Source organism: Alosa pseudoharengus, unplaced genomic scaffold, assembly GCF_046254945.1.
Source record: "Alosa pseudoharengus isolate Yale_2024_CS ecotype anadromous, Long Island Sound unplaced genomic scaffold, YU_APseudo_1.1 YU_APseudo_1.1_scf_24, whole genome shotgun sequence".
Classification (NCBI taxonomy): domain Eukaryota; kingdom Metazoa; phylum Chordata; class Actinopteri; order Clupeiformes; family Clupeidae; genus Alosa; species Alosa pseudoharengus.
Window position 1 is genome coordinate 13,837,600 of NW_027468689.1, and position 18,284 is coordinate 13,855,883.

Below are 18,284 nucleotides of genomic sequence, written 5' to 3' on the forward strand. Positions count from 1 at the left end.
CGCGTTGTAAATATGGGTGCCGTGGTTCACTTGTCGCCTGTGGCTGTAACTCATTGTGTGGTCCACCGAGGTGCTCCGGGCAGCGGCGATAACTTCTATCTCTTAGGTGACATAGTACATTTTCAGATGTTATCTATAAGCTAATAATACCAATAATAATAATAATAATAATTATAATAATATGAATACTAATAATAATAATAGCCTAATAAACTTTAAGTGTTTCATCTTAAAGACACAGAAGCCTATCTTTTACATGTGAAACTTCTAATGGGGTGATAATGGTACTACATTCGCTATGAGGGGTACACAGGCATCAGTCAGGTGTAGGCTATCTCTGTTTTTGTGGAACATACATAGCCTACTTGATATATCATTAAAGTTTTATCCTACAACAGAGTGCGACAGTGTTGTCTTCCCTCAAGGAAATCCCTTCACCGCTACCACGCATAAAAGCCTAATTTATAATCTCTCCCTAACAATAGGAATCTACGCAATTCATTTTACGCTCGGATTTTTACGTTGGAAAGCAGAAAACCCCTCTAGACTCCATGATCACCCAGGAACACGCCCACCGAAGGCAGGGATAGGGCTCTGGCAAAAAATCTGTGCTGAGGCACCTACCTTAGTGTTGATACTGAGGCTTGGCTCTGTCAAGAAACCTCAGTGCTCGGGTACCCGCGGTGGCAACTTGTCTCTCCGGGGAAGACGTTTTACGTCATCTTTCGCCTGAAGTTTGTCTCCGAAGTTGCCGATTTAATGGTGAGTCTTACGACTGCTTTTAGCATTTGCAAAGGCTTTTGGAGAGAGAATATAATAATCAAGGTCCTAATGTCGCAGGGCTCGTGGATAAGTGATCACCCAGTGTTCGAACACCCTATATCCGAATAGGGGTAGGCTATCTCTAATGAACTTGATACGCCTTACACTTGATTCATATGCAACATACGCTTCACATTTAAGATAGTGGTTCAGATGTGATGTTTCTTCGTTTGACTTGATCTTTGCCGATTGTTTTTGTGACCCTATTAAAACAATATTTCCTCGGTGACAGTCTGACTCTAGTCTACAGTCTACATAAAAAACGTCAATGTTATTGGCAGTTGTTACAACAGCATCATGCCACTAGTTTTTGCAGCGGGATACACATTTTTTTTTTTTAAATAATCAGTTCTGTTTTTCCCAAAGACCCAAAGCATTTTGTTGTCAGCATTAACTTTACATGAGCTGCGCTTCTGGTGCAGTGACATGACATTACGACAATGTGAATATATAGAGGGGCAGGTGCATCCGTGGGACGGGACGAGTGCTTGCCCCCGGGTCAGCAAGCGCTCGAAATGCAATAGCCGCATAAATTTATCAGAGCCGTCCGGGCTGTCCGTACGTCGGTGGAGAGGGAGGGGTGGCGAGAGGCCGCGCATAGCCCTCCGGATTCCGTCCGATGCGCCTGAGTTACTGCTGTCACGGTCTGTGTGGCTCACACTGGCTCGTTGTTGGGAAACCACCATGTAGGTGATTTACTTTTACTGTATCATGTTAAATCAAGTCAGATACTTGTGCTGCTTCGGGCAGACTGTAGGCTAAGTGTAGTGTTACTGCGAGTCGACTTCACCAAAGACCTTTGGAAAACAACAGACAGAAAACAACATTGTTTGGAGATTGGTCGCGTTTGTGGGCGCTCCATAAATCTTTGTTTTGCTTCAGTAAACCTCTGAGAGGTTTGGTTATCCTTATCTGTCTAGTGATGGAGTGTGTCCATTAGACATAGGCGATATCCATGAGCAGAGTAGAGTGAAAAAGTGGATTTTTATCAGCTGCTAAATTTGTCTACAGATAACATCTTTGGATGTATAGGTTTTAATAGACTATTGGTTGCATATGGCCAGACGTGCAATGTTTCAACTCTAGCCTTCCTCAGAGCAGTGTTTATATGCCCCATATAACACACCACACCATGATCTTTGTGAATTGTTGTTAGTTTGAGTACAGCCACTCTGAGCTTTATGGAGTATAGTAAAGCTGGCCACTTGAGTGAGTTGAGATTCAAAGTGAGTAAGTTGAGAAAAGAGTCTTTTCTTTTTGTCTTGGATGCTGCAGTTTGGTCTCTACTTTATTATGGTGTCACAAACAGCAGTTTGACCAGAAGCAGGACATCACATCTGAGTCACAGATGCCTTACAGACGCCTACAGTCGCAACGCAGTCTATTACTACTTATTCATTTTGGCTGACAGTTTTATCCAAAGCAATATACAAACGTCAATTCTTACAAGGGTCATTTTCCCCAGAGCAACTCGGGGTTAAGTGCCTTGCTCAAGGGCAGGACGATGGCAGCTGGGAGTTGAACCCTCAACTTTTCCCCTTAGCCACTATGCTACCACCACCTTATTAGGGCAAAGGAAGGTCAATGTGGTAGACTAGTTTTATATTTCATGCTCTGTCTTTGTTAAGCTAAAATGCCATCAGGATGAAATATGTCCAAAGGCAATCAGCCACAACAGGAGGTTAGCAGGATGTTAGCCTGCTGGTTATCAGGCCCTGGGGTGGGTAGCAGAGGGGACTACCAGGCTGTGGATTTGGGGACCGGGCAGCAGGAGAGACCGGCCCCAGGGGCAGAGAGTCTAGGCTGGGGGGCAGATAGAGAGGTTGGTCGGTGGGGCAGTTAGAGGGGTAGGTCTCGGTGGGTATTTAGGGATAGATAATGGCTGAGTCTGCAGGACATACACACACAGACTGCCTCAGTCCCTCCATTACCTCATATCCTCCTCAGACATGCGCCCACAGTAAGAGAGATAAAACCCAGTCAACAGCGTGGGAGCAGAGAGAGAGAGAGAGAGAGAGAGAGAGATGGACAATCAGTGAGAGATAGCAAGAGAGAGAGAAAGAGAGAGCCTGGCAGACTAAGACAGACAGCAAGAGAGAGAGATAGAACCATATAAATGAAAGTCAAGTGGAGAGAGAAAATCAAAGGGAAAGAAGAAACGCATGTGTGTGTGTGTGTGTGTGTGTGTGTGTGTGTGTGTGTGAGAAATGAGAGATAGATACTGTATGTAGAGAGAGACAGAGTGAAAGAATGACACCCATATGAAAGTGTCAGGTAAAGAAAGAAAATCAAAGGGAGACATTGAAAGAAAGATTGAACAGAGAGAACTGCAGAGAGTTCTAGCGCACACACACACACACACACACACACACACACACACACACACACTCTGCAGCCTGCATGCTGTTGCACTGCTATTACACTAAGGCTTTGTTCCGAGACCATGCTTCCTGAGATACCCTGTGTTTTATTGGGGAAATGGATTTCACTCATTTTAAGCCATCCTGTCATCTTGCCTCCCTAACACATAATGGCCCCTGTGAGACTGTGTGTCTACACAAACACACACACACACGCACACACACATACACACACACACACACACACACACACACACACACACACACACACACACACACACACACACACACACACACAAACACTGTGTGTCACCACCAATGATCCCGGGAAGAATGTCTTGAGTTGTGGCCAGATTTTCGGGATGATTTGAAAAATGTTTTTTTTTTTTTTGCTTTGTGTTCTGGATGGAGCAGCGTCTTTGTGGGTATGTGGACAGAAGATTTCTGTGAAGATACTGCTCTCCCTCCACTTCTCATTCAGCCCTCCAACATCCCGTCCAAATCATGAGACTTTAAGCCCAGACATGCTTGTTTTTGGATAAAAACTTCATAAAGCCGTGAGAAGGAAAAACAACCCGTGTGTGTTAGCGAGCGTCAGTCCTCGGCGCCCTGTTGAAACCACAGATGGCTCTCATTTAGACCCAGCAGGTTCCAGAGATCAGTAACGATCTTGCACCATGCAGGGAAGCTGATGGGCTCTCAATCTATTTCGGTTTAAATATCACGCTTAATAATTCACCTGGCCCTGCTTATTTATTCATAATAGCATTTCAGGATCATACCAGTACTCATAGCAGTTAGACTTCACTGTAGTGTACAGATCCTGGCAGTCACAATGAGGTTTGTTCCATGCTCATGAGCTTAGTATCAACAGGTGGATAGTGTGTAGATGTTTTGTTAAAACTGGTATTTGCTACATAGATAGATAGATAGATAGATAGATAGATAGATAGATAGATAGATAGATAGATAGATACTTTATTGATCCCCAGGGGAAATTCACATGCTTGACTGCAGACTTTTTAAAAGTTTATTTTTGGGCTCTTCTAACCTCTGGATGCTAGAAGTGACTAGCACAGTGTAAACTAGCGGAGAGAGAGATAGGGAGTAGATTAGGGAAAAGACCTCAGGCTGGATTCAAACCTGTGTGCCTGTGGCCAGATCTCACACACACATAGCCCCAGCCCAGCCTATCCCATCCCATTTGTATGTGTGTGTGTGTGTGTGTGTGTGTTTGTGTGTGTCTTTGTATGTGTGTGTGTGTGTGTGTGTGTTAGGGAAAAGATTCGATTCGAACACATGTGCCTGCGGAAAAGATTCGAAAAGATTCGATTCGAACACATGTGCCTGCGGGCCGGACGAGACCTATATGTGGTGTAGGATGTGGGCGGACGCTGTATTATGGCTCCCCCTGAGACTTTGGAAGGCCTTCAGGGGGCACGTCTGAGAGTACCTGCATGAAGTGGCGACTGTGTGGCGTTGTGAAATACTTCAGCAAAAGTTGAGTAGAGTAGCCGTGCCGGACTGTAGTGTGAGAGGGCTTTGCCTCTTTGCCTGCTGGTGGCTGTGAAGTTGGTGCCGTCTCTGCCTTTGAACTGAAGGCGTTGCACTAAAGAGCCTTTACTCCTGATCCGTCCGCTCCCTAATCCCAATTAGCTCTCTCTGGTCATTTAACTTTGCCCTCGTGGTGGCCCTCAAATTTGTCCGGATCTCACACACACATACACCCCTCCCCCATCCCATCTGTGTGTGTGTGTCTGTGTGTGTCTGTGTGTGTGTGTGTGTGTGTGTGTACCACCTCAGTGCCCCCTGATCCCTTTCACGCCCACAGCGCTGGAAGGAAACTCACACACACACACTGAGGCTGCCCCTTGGGAGGAATTTAATGCCACACACACACACACACACACACACACACACTCACAGGGGTGGCAAGTAAACTCTCTGAGCTGGGTGAAACACAGTGAGGATGGTGTTCAAGCCTGGCTACAGACCCTGAAATCCTCCATGTGTCTATGGACCGAAGCTGGGACTGGTATTTACAGAGGTGCATAGAGAGGAAAGGAGAGAGAGAGAGAGAGAGAAAGATAGAGAAAGGGAGAAAAAGGGAGCAAGAGAAAGACAACAAGAGAGAGAGAAAGAGAGGTAGCCAGAAAGAGAGAGAGGAAGCAAGAGAGAGAAAGGGAGGATGAGGGAGGAGAGAAATATCAGAATCAAGACAAAGAATCAGAGAGACAGAAAGATAGAGAGAAAGTTCAGATAGAGGAAGAGAGAGAGACAGAAAAAGAAAGAGAATGAGAGGTGGGGAGAGATAGAGAATGCAAAGGACAGAAAGAGTACAGGTAGAGAAAAAGGAGAGAGGTAGACAAGGAGAGAAGGTCGGAGAGAATGAGAGACTGATAGAGAGAGAGAGAAAGAGGGATAGACAGATGATATGCAGATGGAGAGAGAGTGACAGAGAGTGACAGAGAGAGAGAGAGGACGGCTGAGAGGATGCGGTGCCCTTGTGTGTCGCTGTGGAATGTCAAGTGGCTGTCTGAGCCCCTCACTATCAGCTCAGCCCACTGAAGTGCAACGTAGCGGCCCATCGAGACATTATCTTCCCATGACCTCACTTCCTGCCTGCTTGATTGCCACACAACATGGAACACTCAGGCCAGAGTGTCGCTCACTGCTCCATTAAGGATCTAAACCGTTTACTGGCCAGTAACCTCATTACAGGGTTCCCAGGGCTTAATGCCAAAGGCAGGGACAATGTCATCCTATAGAGAACATGTTGGGACGGATGACAAAGTTATATTATATATATTTACAGTATTTTTGTATGATTATGATTATACAGAAACACTGTGCTGGTTTTGTTTGTGTCTCTGGTGCTGCTGATACTCGTTGAATGTGTCTCTGGTCGTGCAGGTTTGGAGTGTCAGGAGGAGAGAAGGGTGGGATGGAGGCAGAGACACAGAGGGGTGTGTGTGAATACACTGTGTGTGTGTGTGTGTGTGTGTGTGTGTGTGTGTGTGTGTGTGTGTGTGTGTGTGTGTGTGTGTGTGGGTGCGTGAACACACAGACAGGGAGAGGTGTGTGTGTGACCACTTAGAGAGGGAGAGAGGGGTGTGTGAATACACAGAGAGGGAAGTGTGTGTGTGTGTGTGTGTGTGTGTATGTATGTATGTGTGTGTGTGTGTGTCTGTGCACTCTCAGGAGGGCCTGTGTGCCTTTCTGCACTCTCTGAGCTGCAGTATCATGTTGCTGAATCATTGTCTTGCCCCACCTGGCTGGCGTGGACAGGTACAAGTTGCAGATAACTTGTCTTGAAGCAGGTGCGCCAGTTCACAACACTCTCACTGGCATCTGGGTTATAGAGCACAGTGTTAGGGCACATTCACACTAGACCCTTTGGACCTGAGTTCATTTGGACCGTTTGTTCGATTCATTTTCATAATGTGAATGCAGTCTACCAAACTCAGGTGCGGAAACCGGACCAGAGTCCGCTAGCAGTGGTCTGGGGTACGGTTAGCTAGAACTCCAGTACTATCTGTTCCAAAACCAAGAAATATAGTTATCAACCGTCTCTGAAATAAACTGCCATTTTTGTGACGTTGCTAAGCGATATTGGTAAATAGAAGCTAGTGTTTATGACGAAAACGGACTGCGCAAACAAAAATTTAATGTGAACGGAGATCTGCTGGGTCAAGGCTAGGGGGATGTAATTGCACTCGGGTTTGGTCCAGTTAAACCGTCAAGTGTGAAGGCAACCTTAGACTTCACTTGAAGACCTGGAATAGCCCAACTATTGGACGAGGGCAGTGATGGTCTTTCACAGGGACTGGTCAGCCAGACCAGTCGTAGGCCTACAAAAAGCCGGTCTTGCATCCCCCTGTGTGGTCATGTACTTTGCTTATCGGCCCTAACGTTCATGTGAATATTGCATCTCACGTACTGTACGTGTCACATTCATTTTTGGGGACGTGCACGACTGACACACCAAACGGACGCAGGATAGCCGTGGCAGCTGTGATGTGTATACAGTACGTTCACATGTGCCAAGAAACCACATGGCTTTCAGTGATTCAATGAAAAACATCTCATGGGGGGCGCTGTGGCCATGTACGGGTCCAAGTGCCCACGGGGACCCAGGTTCAAGTCCGGCCTGCGGTCATGTCCCAATCCCACCCCATCTCTCTCCCACTCCTTCCTGTCTATCTTCACTGTCCTATCCGAATAAAGGCAAAAAGCCCCCCCCCCCCCAAAAAAAAAACCATCATGTTCTAGTGGTGGGTGCAGACATGTTGTGCTGACACTGCACCTCCTTGTCATATGCTGGACCCCATGTCTTCTAAGTTGAGGTGACCATAAACTGTTACATTTAAAATGTAGGCCTAGCTGCATGGGCACAGGAAGTGTGTGTATTGTATTTGTGCATATGTGTCACCCCATGTATTGTAGGTATGCAGAAATGGTGAGTAGACGTTATGTAGAAAGTAAACCAATCAGACAGGTTGTGCCACTTCATCAGCATTGCACATTGCATGTCACTTTAACATTTCACTTCAGTACGTACCTACTGAAAAGCCATCGCTCTTTAGCGTTTCACTTCAGTACGTACCTACTGAAAAGCCATCGCTCTTTAGAGTTTAACTTCAGTACGTACCTACTGAAAAGCCATCGCTCTTTAGAGTTTCACTTCAGTACGTACCTACTGAAAAGCCATCGCTCTTTAGCGTTTCACTTCAGTACGTACCTACTGAAAAGCCATCGCTCTTTAGAGTTTCACTTCAGTACGTACCTACTGAAAAGCCATCGCTCTTTAACGTTTCACTTCAGTACGTACCTACTGAAAAGCCAGCGCTCTTTAACGTTTCACTTCAGTACGTACCTATTGAAAAGCCATCGCTCTTTAGCGTTTCACTTCAGCACGTACCTACTGAAAAGCCATCGCTCTTTAGCATTTCACTTCAGTACGTACATACTGAAAAGCCATCGCTCCTCATTTTCTTTTCTTTTGTTTTCTTTTTATCTTCCCTTCTCTTTTTTACTTTTATCTTCTTTTCCTTCTGTATGTTTTTCTTGCAGTCCATTCCTATTCATATACCACCTGTATTTCTCACTTTAATACCTGCACATGTTTAGAATACTGAGGAGAATTGGACTTGGCCTTTGCTCCAAATGAAATATCAGCTTTGCCTGCATGGGCCCAATGGGTTTGGTTGGGGCAGGCTAATGTGTGATTTTATTTTGGCTGGCTGTAGTCCAACATGCCGTGCCTGTGTGGTTTAACCATGTCATGCAGTTTATTTTCACAAAGTCCTATTAATTCAGAGCAACTTGTGCCCTCTTGCCTAACAAAAGCTGCACCCAGAGAGAGATTTGGGCACTTTCCCCAGCACGCTCAAACGCTAAGGTCACCAAAGGTGGCAAATGAGCAGTTGAAATGGAATACACTGGAGCCGACTTCTGAGGGAGTCTTACACAAATCCTGCCAGTAAACGTTTCATTTTGCCAGTGGCTAATCCTAAACCAGCACCACGCTACTCGTCCAGACAAAATAATCTGTAAACTCTTGCTGCTTTCGTGCCTGTGTTTATTCAGGCTACTTTATTGCATAATGAAGCAAGCCATCTAATCCCTCCAAATGCATGCAGTGTATTGTTTCAGTCAGTGGTGTTGTTGCCCCACTTCTTGCTTGTGGGCTAATTGAAACCACGGGAGCATGTTTGCTATTTAGCCCAAGTCTGACACTCGCCAGGGCAACGCAAGTGCCGCAACCCCCCCCCCCTCCTCGCAAACTCACAGACCCTGGAGAGCAATGTGTCCTAATGAACTAATTGACCAAGAGAGGTTTATTGTAAACAATCCGCTCTTTGTGTTGCTAGCCACCTGTTGTGCATTGAGATTAGAAAGGGCAGAAATGGCAGAGCGTCGGTCGCATTAACTCATAGTTCTCAGTCTGGTTCAGCTATCGGGGCCTCTCAAACCCATTAAGACTCCAGAGCAGCGGCATTTGTGAAGTCATGTGAGTGCGTAGGGTTGATGATATAGTGTAGCACTGGGAGAATGAGTAGATATGCTGGAATTTAGTCTATTTATATATATTTTATTAAGTTTTCTTTTTTTTTTGAGCTTTTTGCCTTTTTATATTGATAGAGGACAGTGAAGAATGACAAGAAGCAAACCGGAGAGGGAAATGGGTAGTGACCCGGGTCTGACTCGAACCCGGGTCCCTGTAGGCACCTGGACCCCAGTGGTAGCAAGCTGCACCACAACGCCACCTCCAATTTGAGTCTACGCTGCGTCCATTCCTGCCCTTATCTGGACCAGAGCGTTTCTACAGTCAGCTGTTGTCAGTGATTGTGATATGACTAAGGCTCGTTCAGTGGGAAGAATCCTCTCGGTTGTTGAGAGTCACACCATCGATAACCGTTTCCAGAGTTTTCTTGGCTGAACTCATATTCGCCTTCCATAAGGGATAGCTGGCCATTCTGAATATAATCTTTTTTTCAAGTGTGCGCAAAACAGTCTATAACTGGTGTCAGACAAATGATATGACTAACCTCAAACATTTTTCTCATACAAAAGGCTGTTGTACATCTGGCCCCTGGGTGAACTAGCATCCTGCTGAACTTTCAATGACAGGTTAATGCAATTGTGAGGGGCAGGGCTTATATAGCGTCGCTTAAGCCACCTGCTGTTCCATTACACTAATAATGTAACAGTAATAATGAACAAAGTAGCTGATCTGTCCCTTCTAACAAGATTTACATGGAGAAATAAACATGAACACAACACAGCACATAGTGACGCACAATAACAAAAACAACAGCAACACATTGCATTTATAAAGCGTTTTTTTCTAGGAACCTAAAGCGCTTTACAGACAGTGAAGGGAAAACCTCACTAACCACCAGGGAAAACGTCACTAACAACCACTAACAACAATGCAGCACACAGTAAAGCAGTGATGCTAAGCTATGCAGACGGGCCCAGTCTGGTCATTCATGGGGTTAAGAGTGAGCTGTTTACAGACGCTGATTGAGACGAGGTATGTGTGTATGAGTGAACTCAATGAGTAAATTTACTTTTGAGTCAAACCTCACTGCCTGCTGTGCCAGATTTCCCTTCATTGGCCTTCCACTCGTTCCTCTCAGACTTAATGCCCATTACGCAACCCTGCCTCTGATCTGGACCTTGTCTGGATCTGTTTCCAGTCTGGCCCTTACCTTGTCTGAAAGTGGCCCCTGATCTGGTCTAGATATGGCCGAGATCTGGTTCGGATTTGGTCTGAAAGTGGCCCTGATCTGGTCTAGATATGGCCGAGATCTGGTTCTGATTTGGTCTGAAAGTGGCCCTGATCTGGTCTAGATATGGCCGAGATCTGGTTCTGATTTGGTCTGAAAGTGGTCCAGATCTGGTCTAGATATGGCCGTGATTTGGCCCCTTCATTGTATTCCCCTTAGCACAGCTGCTCCAGGCCCTGATCTGGCCTGCGTGGTTCTTATCTGGTCCTGATTTGCTGTCATGTGAGAAGCATCTGATGTGTCTCGCGCCATGGCAGAAGAGATGTGTTAGCTGGACTGTTTTATTTGGGTTCACTTTGTCTGCCAGGAGACTGCATGCCTAGCCTGTGTGGTATGACCATAATCTCATATCACAAAACAGACCTCATGTCCTGATAACAATACATATTACAATATAGTACATTTTGTGTAAATTCATTCATTAATGTATCTATCCCCGGCATTAGTCAAATGTGAGTAAAAATGTTCAGTGCTTTAATGGATGAAGTAAACAAGGTCAGTTGTGATTGGCAGATTGCTGAAATAGGTCTTCATTTGCATTGCATTTTAGGCGTTGCATTTGACAAAAGTAAAAAGCCTGATAACAGTGCTTTCTAGGTTAAGAATGTGTTGTTCTGTCTTATGCCGTTCTGGATAGATCTGGATAGATTATATAAACATGGAAAATCAGTCACATCTTGTAAGCCTCATTGAGAGCTTTCACACTCAAACACACAGACACACACACAGACTCAGCCCCTCTCCCAACACACACACACAAACACACACACACACATACACACACATACACACACACACACACACACACACAGCCCCTCTCCCAACACACACACACACACACACACACACACACACACACACATAGCCCCTCTCCCAACACACACACACTCACACGCACACACACACGCACACACACACACACACACACACACACACACACACACACACACACACACACACACACACACACACACACACACACACACACACTCCAAGTTAGCTAGCATTTGCACAAAATCAAAGTCATCCATCTTAAAACCAGATAAACCTCCCCTGAAGATCACTGAATCTCCACTGAAGATTTGTCTAGTAGATCAGATGCACAATAATCTTGTATATTCAAAACACAATATCTGGAATATTCAAAACAGAAAAGCTGGCATGTTAAAAACATGAAATCTGGCGTATTCAAACACAAAATCTGGCGTATTCAAAGCACAAAATTTGGCGTATTCAAAGCACAAAATCTGGCATACTCAAAACACAAAATTTGGCATATCCAAAATGTTACATCTGGCACATTCAAAACACCAAATCTGGCATGCTGCTCCTCCCTTGAAATACTTTATGGAAGTTCTCGCCTTGCCCAGAAGGTGGCGTTTGGAGTCATAGCCCTCGTAATCTTTATCATCAGAGCCAATCGCACTGACCCGGGGTCACGGGCACGGCAGAGCCTGATCCCCAGGCTGCAGGCGTTAGTTCTGCGGCAGTGGAGCTTTTGGCTGTGGCCGGTGGCCTGGAAGAGCGGGGGAGCGTGGTGGAGCGGGACGGCCGGCATACCTCTGCTTAACCCCTCCTTTGTGCTCACAGCCGGCCAGCCGGCCGGACACGGCGCTGCACACAGCACACACCGCCGATAATCTCATTTGGGCTATTCTCTCCTCTCCTCTACTCCACTCCTCTCTTCGCCTCCCCTTTCTTCTTCTCCCCTGTTCTCTCCTCTACTCCACTCCTCTCTTCACCTCCCCTTTCTTTTCCTCTCCTCTTCTCTCCTCTCCTCTACTCCACTCCTCTCTTCACCTCCCCTTTCTTCTCCTCTCGTCCTCTCCTCTGCCCCCACTTCTCTCTTCCTCCCATCTCCTGTCCTCTTCTCCCCCACTCTACTCCTCCTCTCCTCCTCTCATCTTCACTCCTCCTCTCCTCTCCTCCACTCCTCTCCTCTACTTTACTTTACTCTACTCCACTCCTCCCCTCTCCTCTCCCCCACTCCTCTCCTCCCCTCTCCCTTCCTCTCCTCCACCTTCCCTCTCCTCCAGTCTTCCTCCACTCCTCTCCTCTCAGTTGGCCTGGCGAAGACACAGACTATTAACTTCACTGTTCACAGTGTCTGATGCCGCTTTTTCTAAGACGTTTTTGTTTGAACTTCCACACCCCCTCCCTGCCTCAACACACACACACACACACACACACACACACACACACACACACACACACACACACACACACACACACACACACACACACACACACACACACACACACACACACACACACACACACCTCTTCCAGGATTCCTGTCAAATGAAATTTTAAGAAAAGAGTGCAACCCTGTGTTGTGACTTAGGGCTAAAGTGGTGGGGTTTAGAGTTTTGTATAATTGGATAACTCAAGGCCCAGCCACTCAGTGTCAGATGGCCTTGATCCATCTGGTTTGATTAAAGATGATATCAATTAGATAAAAGCAACCAGCCTCTCTGTCCTCTATGGTATAACGCCCATGTATCTGTCAGGCAGGGAGGTCGATACCAATGCCCCAACAGGGGGGGTATATTGTATGGTAGATGGCCTGGGGTTCACAGAGGCCAAGTAATTCGTAATTGAACAGATTAGGAATCAATAACGGTCATGCCTCATAATTTTATTCAGTTGTCCTTGAATCTCCATAATCAGTTAAAGGCATTGTTTATGGTCACATCCATCCATATATATGTATATATATATATATATATATATATATATATATATATATATGTATATATGTATGTATATATATATGAATATATATGTATATCTATGGTCACATCAGTGTGACGGGAACATTGGAAAATGAACATTCTAAAGAATACCTCGGTTCAGATGGAATTTTAGAACCTTGAAGTGTTGCAGAATGGAATCTTTTGTTCAAAAACTCTTTAAGGGTTAACTCAGTGGCCAAATCAGATACACATGTTCCTAAAACAACAGAGGAATGGACTAGATTATGGTTTGGTCTAAACCACTTTGTGTATTTCCCCTTTTACAGAGTCAGGACTGACTGCAGGAGCACTGAGAGCTTTTAAAGTGCTTTCACTGGAAAACGAATGAAACATGAGAAGAATTTAGCTGAATTCACACAAAAAGCATAATGGGTGATCATTAGTGACTGCTTCTATTAACCAGTGGCTCTTTCTCTCTTTCCCATCTCAGGTTCTAGGACATCTCTTGGCTTAGGACACCGTTGGCATGCTGGATGTTTGAGCTATTCTTCCCATTATGCACCCCTGGCCGAAGGTGGCCTGGGTCCTACTGCTAATGCTCCTCTCTGATTGGCTGAAGGCTACTCTGTCCCGCGACTTCACTGTCAAAGACATTGTCTACCTCCATCCATCAAGTACTGCACCCAGTTTTTAAAGTGTATTTGTTGAGCTACTTGTTTAACTCAGATAGGGCAGTGAGAGAAAGCAAATTGGAGAAAGAGATATTATGGGATCAGGAAAGGACCGTGGGTTGGAATCGAACACCGGTCACTGTTGAGCACTTGCATCTGAATGTGGTATGGATGCTGAAGACACTTTTTCCATGGCTCCCCCCAATTTTATGTATCCTAAGATTTAAATGAATTTAACATACAAAACAAAAATAATTGGTCATTGAATGAAATTCCAAAACTTTTTTAGTACAGCAGTACAATCATGGGAACTTGGATTATGAGGAGTTCCTGGGAATGTTTGGGAGTTTGTGAATTGTGTTGTTAAACATGAGTGCGAGCGCTAGTTGACCCCAGGCCCTGTAGCTGCTAAACCAACCGCTCATTGTTAGTGGAGAATCAATCGAGCGTTACAGTATGCTCTTGGATAACCCCCCCTGCAGAGAACTGTCCTGCATGTGAGCAGAACTGTGTCTGTGTGAAACTGAATCAGATACACAAACCCAAACAGATCATTAGGCAATACAGTCATCCCGTCCTCTCACTATCAGGGTCTGTTCTAGCTTAGCATTCTTACCATTCAATCAAAAATGTTTCACATTTAATCTATGCAACACAGTTAATATCAATGAACAATATTTCTCATATTAAGTTATGTTAAGTGCCTAAATCTAAACTTAGATATGTGCTAAAGTGTTATAGTGTTCACAATATATGAAGAGTTTGGTTCCAAAACGCTATAAATCCATTTTTGAAAACATTAATAAATCATGTTATATTATTGTAGCCTGGAAAATCCAGACCCTGATAATCTAGAAAGATTAAGGGTCTGGCAAAGAGCAATGTAATGGCCCAACTCGAGGGGTGGCAACAAGCATGCATTTAAAAATCTCACTGCACGCAATTGGATAACACTAAACCATGTTTACTCTGAATGATTTCGGACTTCGACGCAATCGGATAACACTACGACCAATGTGTACTGTCCTCCAACGTTGCGGCGCTGTCTTCATCAGTTTAGCTGGTTCCCCGGAATGTTGGGGTAAAAGTAACGTGCATCATTGCTCTTTGCCAGAGTGTCTCGCAGAGACAATTCCATTGTGCTCTCGTGAGAACTCTGGATTTCCAGGGTAATATTATTGTGTATTTCAGGTAATATCAATGAAATTAAAGTTCTGTTGTTTTGATTGAGTAAAGATAAATCAAATAACAATTACCGACTACATTTCCACTGAAATTACTTGGAAAACAAAATGAAAACAAATTAATTATGACAATGCATTAAAATGGAGGATATAGCATTTTGGAACCAAGCTCTTCATATGCACAGTATATTCTTTACTCAGTAACCCATCTGTCTTAGCTGTCAAGAGCATATTTTAGTATTTTATTATAGAATCTACAGCACTTTGGTCAGCTACCGTTGTTTTTTGAATGTGCTCTTTAAATAAATTGACATTGACAATTGACACTGACATATTTGATATTGATATGAGTATACTATGTGAGCTCTGATAGTTTTATGATGACGTTACTCCATTATTGGGTCTACAGCCACTCCCTATCCCGGAGGCTTTAAGTGTTTCACCTGCGAGAACGCTGTGGATAACTTCGACTGCAACCGCTGGGCACCCGATATGTACTGTCCACCAGGTATGGACGCCTAAAACATACACCTCCATCACCTCACACAGCCTACACACACACACACACACACACACACACACACATACAGATGGGATGGGGTGGGGGGTATCTGTGCGTGCGGGGGGTATTGTTCAAAAACAACTCATGCACATCACATGCATAAACAAAAACACCACACTCACACGCGTTAATTCGTCATGGTATGGAGCACAAAGTCACTCAGCATTCCCCTGTTGCTACATCAAAGTTGAAACCCAAGCTATCTATAGTTGTTCTCAGGAACATACATGAGGATTATGTTTGTGTATATTTCAGGCTGTTACCATAGTGGCGTGAGTGGGGTGTCTAACAGACATTGACACAACATAAGATGGAATGTAAGAGGTATATGTTGACTTGTTGAAAGCAGACTTAGGCTAAGTACTGTTGTTTTTCCTCCTCTGGGTTTGTGTCCCTGTTTGACAGACACTAGGTACTGCTACACAAGCCACAAGATGGACGCCGCAGGGGCCAGTGTGTCTGTGACCAAGCGATGTGTGGCCCTCGATGAATGTGTTCACACAGGGTGCACAGACGTCCATCATGAAGGACACAGGGTGAGAGGGATCTCCTCAGTGACACTGAGATGGACTCAGCCCAGAGCTGAGCCGGAGCTGGGCCTAGTCCAGACCAGAAGGGCTATCTGGGCTGTTTTTCTGCACCACTTCCTGTTTGTGTTTTAAAGAAACACTAATTACTGTGATGTACTTATGTTATTATCTTAAAATAATGGCTTCAAACCCATTTAGATGGTACGTTGACTTATAATAGATTCATAAAACCTTGTACAAACATAACCCTTTTTTAAACTTTTTGATACACCCTATAAGTAGCCTTCTTCAGCGTCATTTTTCAACGGACAGGTCAGTCCGACAGACTTCCATGACACCCGTTGAAAACTGGCGCCATATGTGTACCCAGCTCCTTGAAAATTGACGCAATGGGGAAAATAAATACCAATTGTATGGTTTTAATGGATGTGATTGGCAGGTCTGCACCGCCTGCTGTGAAGGAAACATCTGCAACATGCCGGTACCCAGGAATGACAGTTCGGCCATCTTTGCCACCACCTCCCCCCTGAACAGAACCAGTGTGATCTCCCAAGACTGGACCGTCTGGCTCAGCATAGTCTTCCTACTCATACATAGCCTCTCATAAGGCCAGGGTATAGTTGGAGAGGTTTAAGTTATGCTTTATATTATTTGATCTTGTTAAATTATTGTTTTTTGTTTGTTTATTGTTTTTAAACAGTATTACATTTTTGTGCTTGTTTAATTCTTAACAATTTATAAAGACAAAGTGAATGAGCCAGTTTTTAAACCTACAGTCTATCGTGGTCAAACATGGTGAAACTGCTACACAAAAATAAATGATCTGGGTTTGTTACATATGTACATATATAATATTTATTTTTTTACAATGTAGGTACTTGTGGCAATATTGCATGGAGATTATTGCTTGTATCATGTGCCAAACGTTTCTTAGTATTATTTAAACATTGTTAGCGCTTAAGGATGTTTTGATTTGCTGTAGTGTGTGTGTCTGGTTTTGCTCATAAATTAAACTAGAGTGACTGACAACAGTCTTTATCTGCTTTTCTCCGGTGCCCAAATCCTCATCGTTGCTTCACCTAGACCGGTAGTTCTCACCAAGTGTGGGGCAGGTCGCACTAAAGGGGAATAGAGACATAACAGGTTGGGCGTAACTAACAGGAGGAAATTTTGTAAAAATGAAAACAAGATCCAGGAGACCGAGACAGTGAATCTAACCACAGTGCGAAAATAATATTTTAACACTACCATTCTGCTAGGGTCACATGGGGCTTGAAAAAGTTTAAAGTTTAACTTTAAAGTTTGGCTTAGATCGTTCTTGGCATCACTTGTTTACAGCCCTTTACAACCCCGGGGCATCTGCGGCCTACTGGTTAGGGAGTCGGACTGGTGACTGAAGTGTGGCTGGTTCAATCCCTTCCTGGTAGAAAAAATGTGGGTGGGGGAGTGATTAAAACAGCTTTCCCACATCCACAGATGAGGTGCCCTTCAGCAAGGCACCAAACCCCCCAACTGGATTAAGGGCTGCCGTGTGTGTGTGTATGTGTTGCAGAGAACAAATTTCATCACAGGATAACATTTGTAAAAATGAAACAATTTGCAAGTTATGGTAAGTTAATTACAAACTGAGATGGCTTGTTTGCTGGTCATCTTTTTGTAATGTGCCTGAAACACAAACTACCCTTTTAAAATTAACAAGATTATCAGATTATGGGCAAATAAAAATAAACTATACATTTACAATTACATTAGATTTATGCAAAATCTGAATTAACCTGGCAAGGCCATTTCTGGATAAAATACACTTTGCTCTCTCTGGGTTGGAAGAAAAAAAAACTAAAAAACAATCTAAGACCAGACCACTGTTGCTCAAAGGTATATATAGTATACAGTATATACAGGGTTCCTACACATTTTCCATTTCAAAATTCCATACTCAAATTTCCAAACTTTTCGGTAGATTTTTCTGACCATATTCTCGACATTGCGGCCACATCTGGTTTGGGATAACTCGATGAAAACAAAGGTATGGACAACTGAAGTGAATTAAAAAATGACACTTAATATTCGTCCATTTAGCTGGGTCATTTTTAGTTGTATCTTGACGATGGGGACTGACAGTTAAGCTACACAACAGTAGGAATGGTTCATTATGATAAGTGAT

The 18,284-nt window shown here is 44.3% G+C and overlaps 1 protein-coding gene across 1 annotated transcript; it reads left to right on the top strand.

Annotated features, from left to right (window-relative positions):
• Positions 1-679: 679 nt before the first annotated feature.
• On the top strand, positions 680-17,276 carry LOC143141943 (ly6/PLAUR domain-containing protein 6-like). Its single transcript, XM_076302622.1, has 5 exons — positions 680-762; positions 13,664-13,847; positions 15,438-15,536; positions 15,996-16,126; positions 16,560-17,276. Exons 2-5 carry the CDS (start codon positions 13,730-13,732, stop codon positions 16,725-16,727), a joined length of 516 nt encoding a protein of 171 aa, XP_076158737.1. The 5' UTR covers positions 680-762; positions 13,664-13,729; the 3' UTR covers positions 16,728-17,276.
• Positions 17,277-18,284: the final 1,008 nt, after the last annotated feature.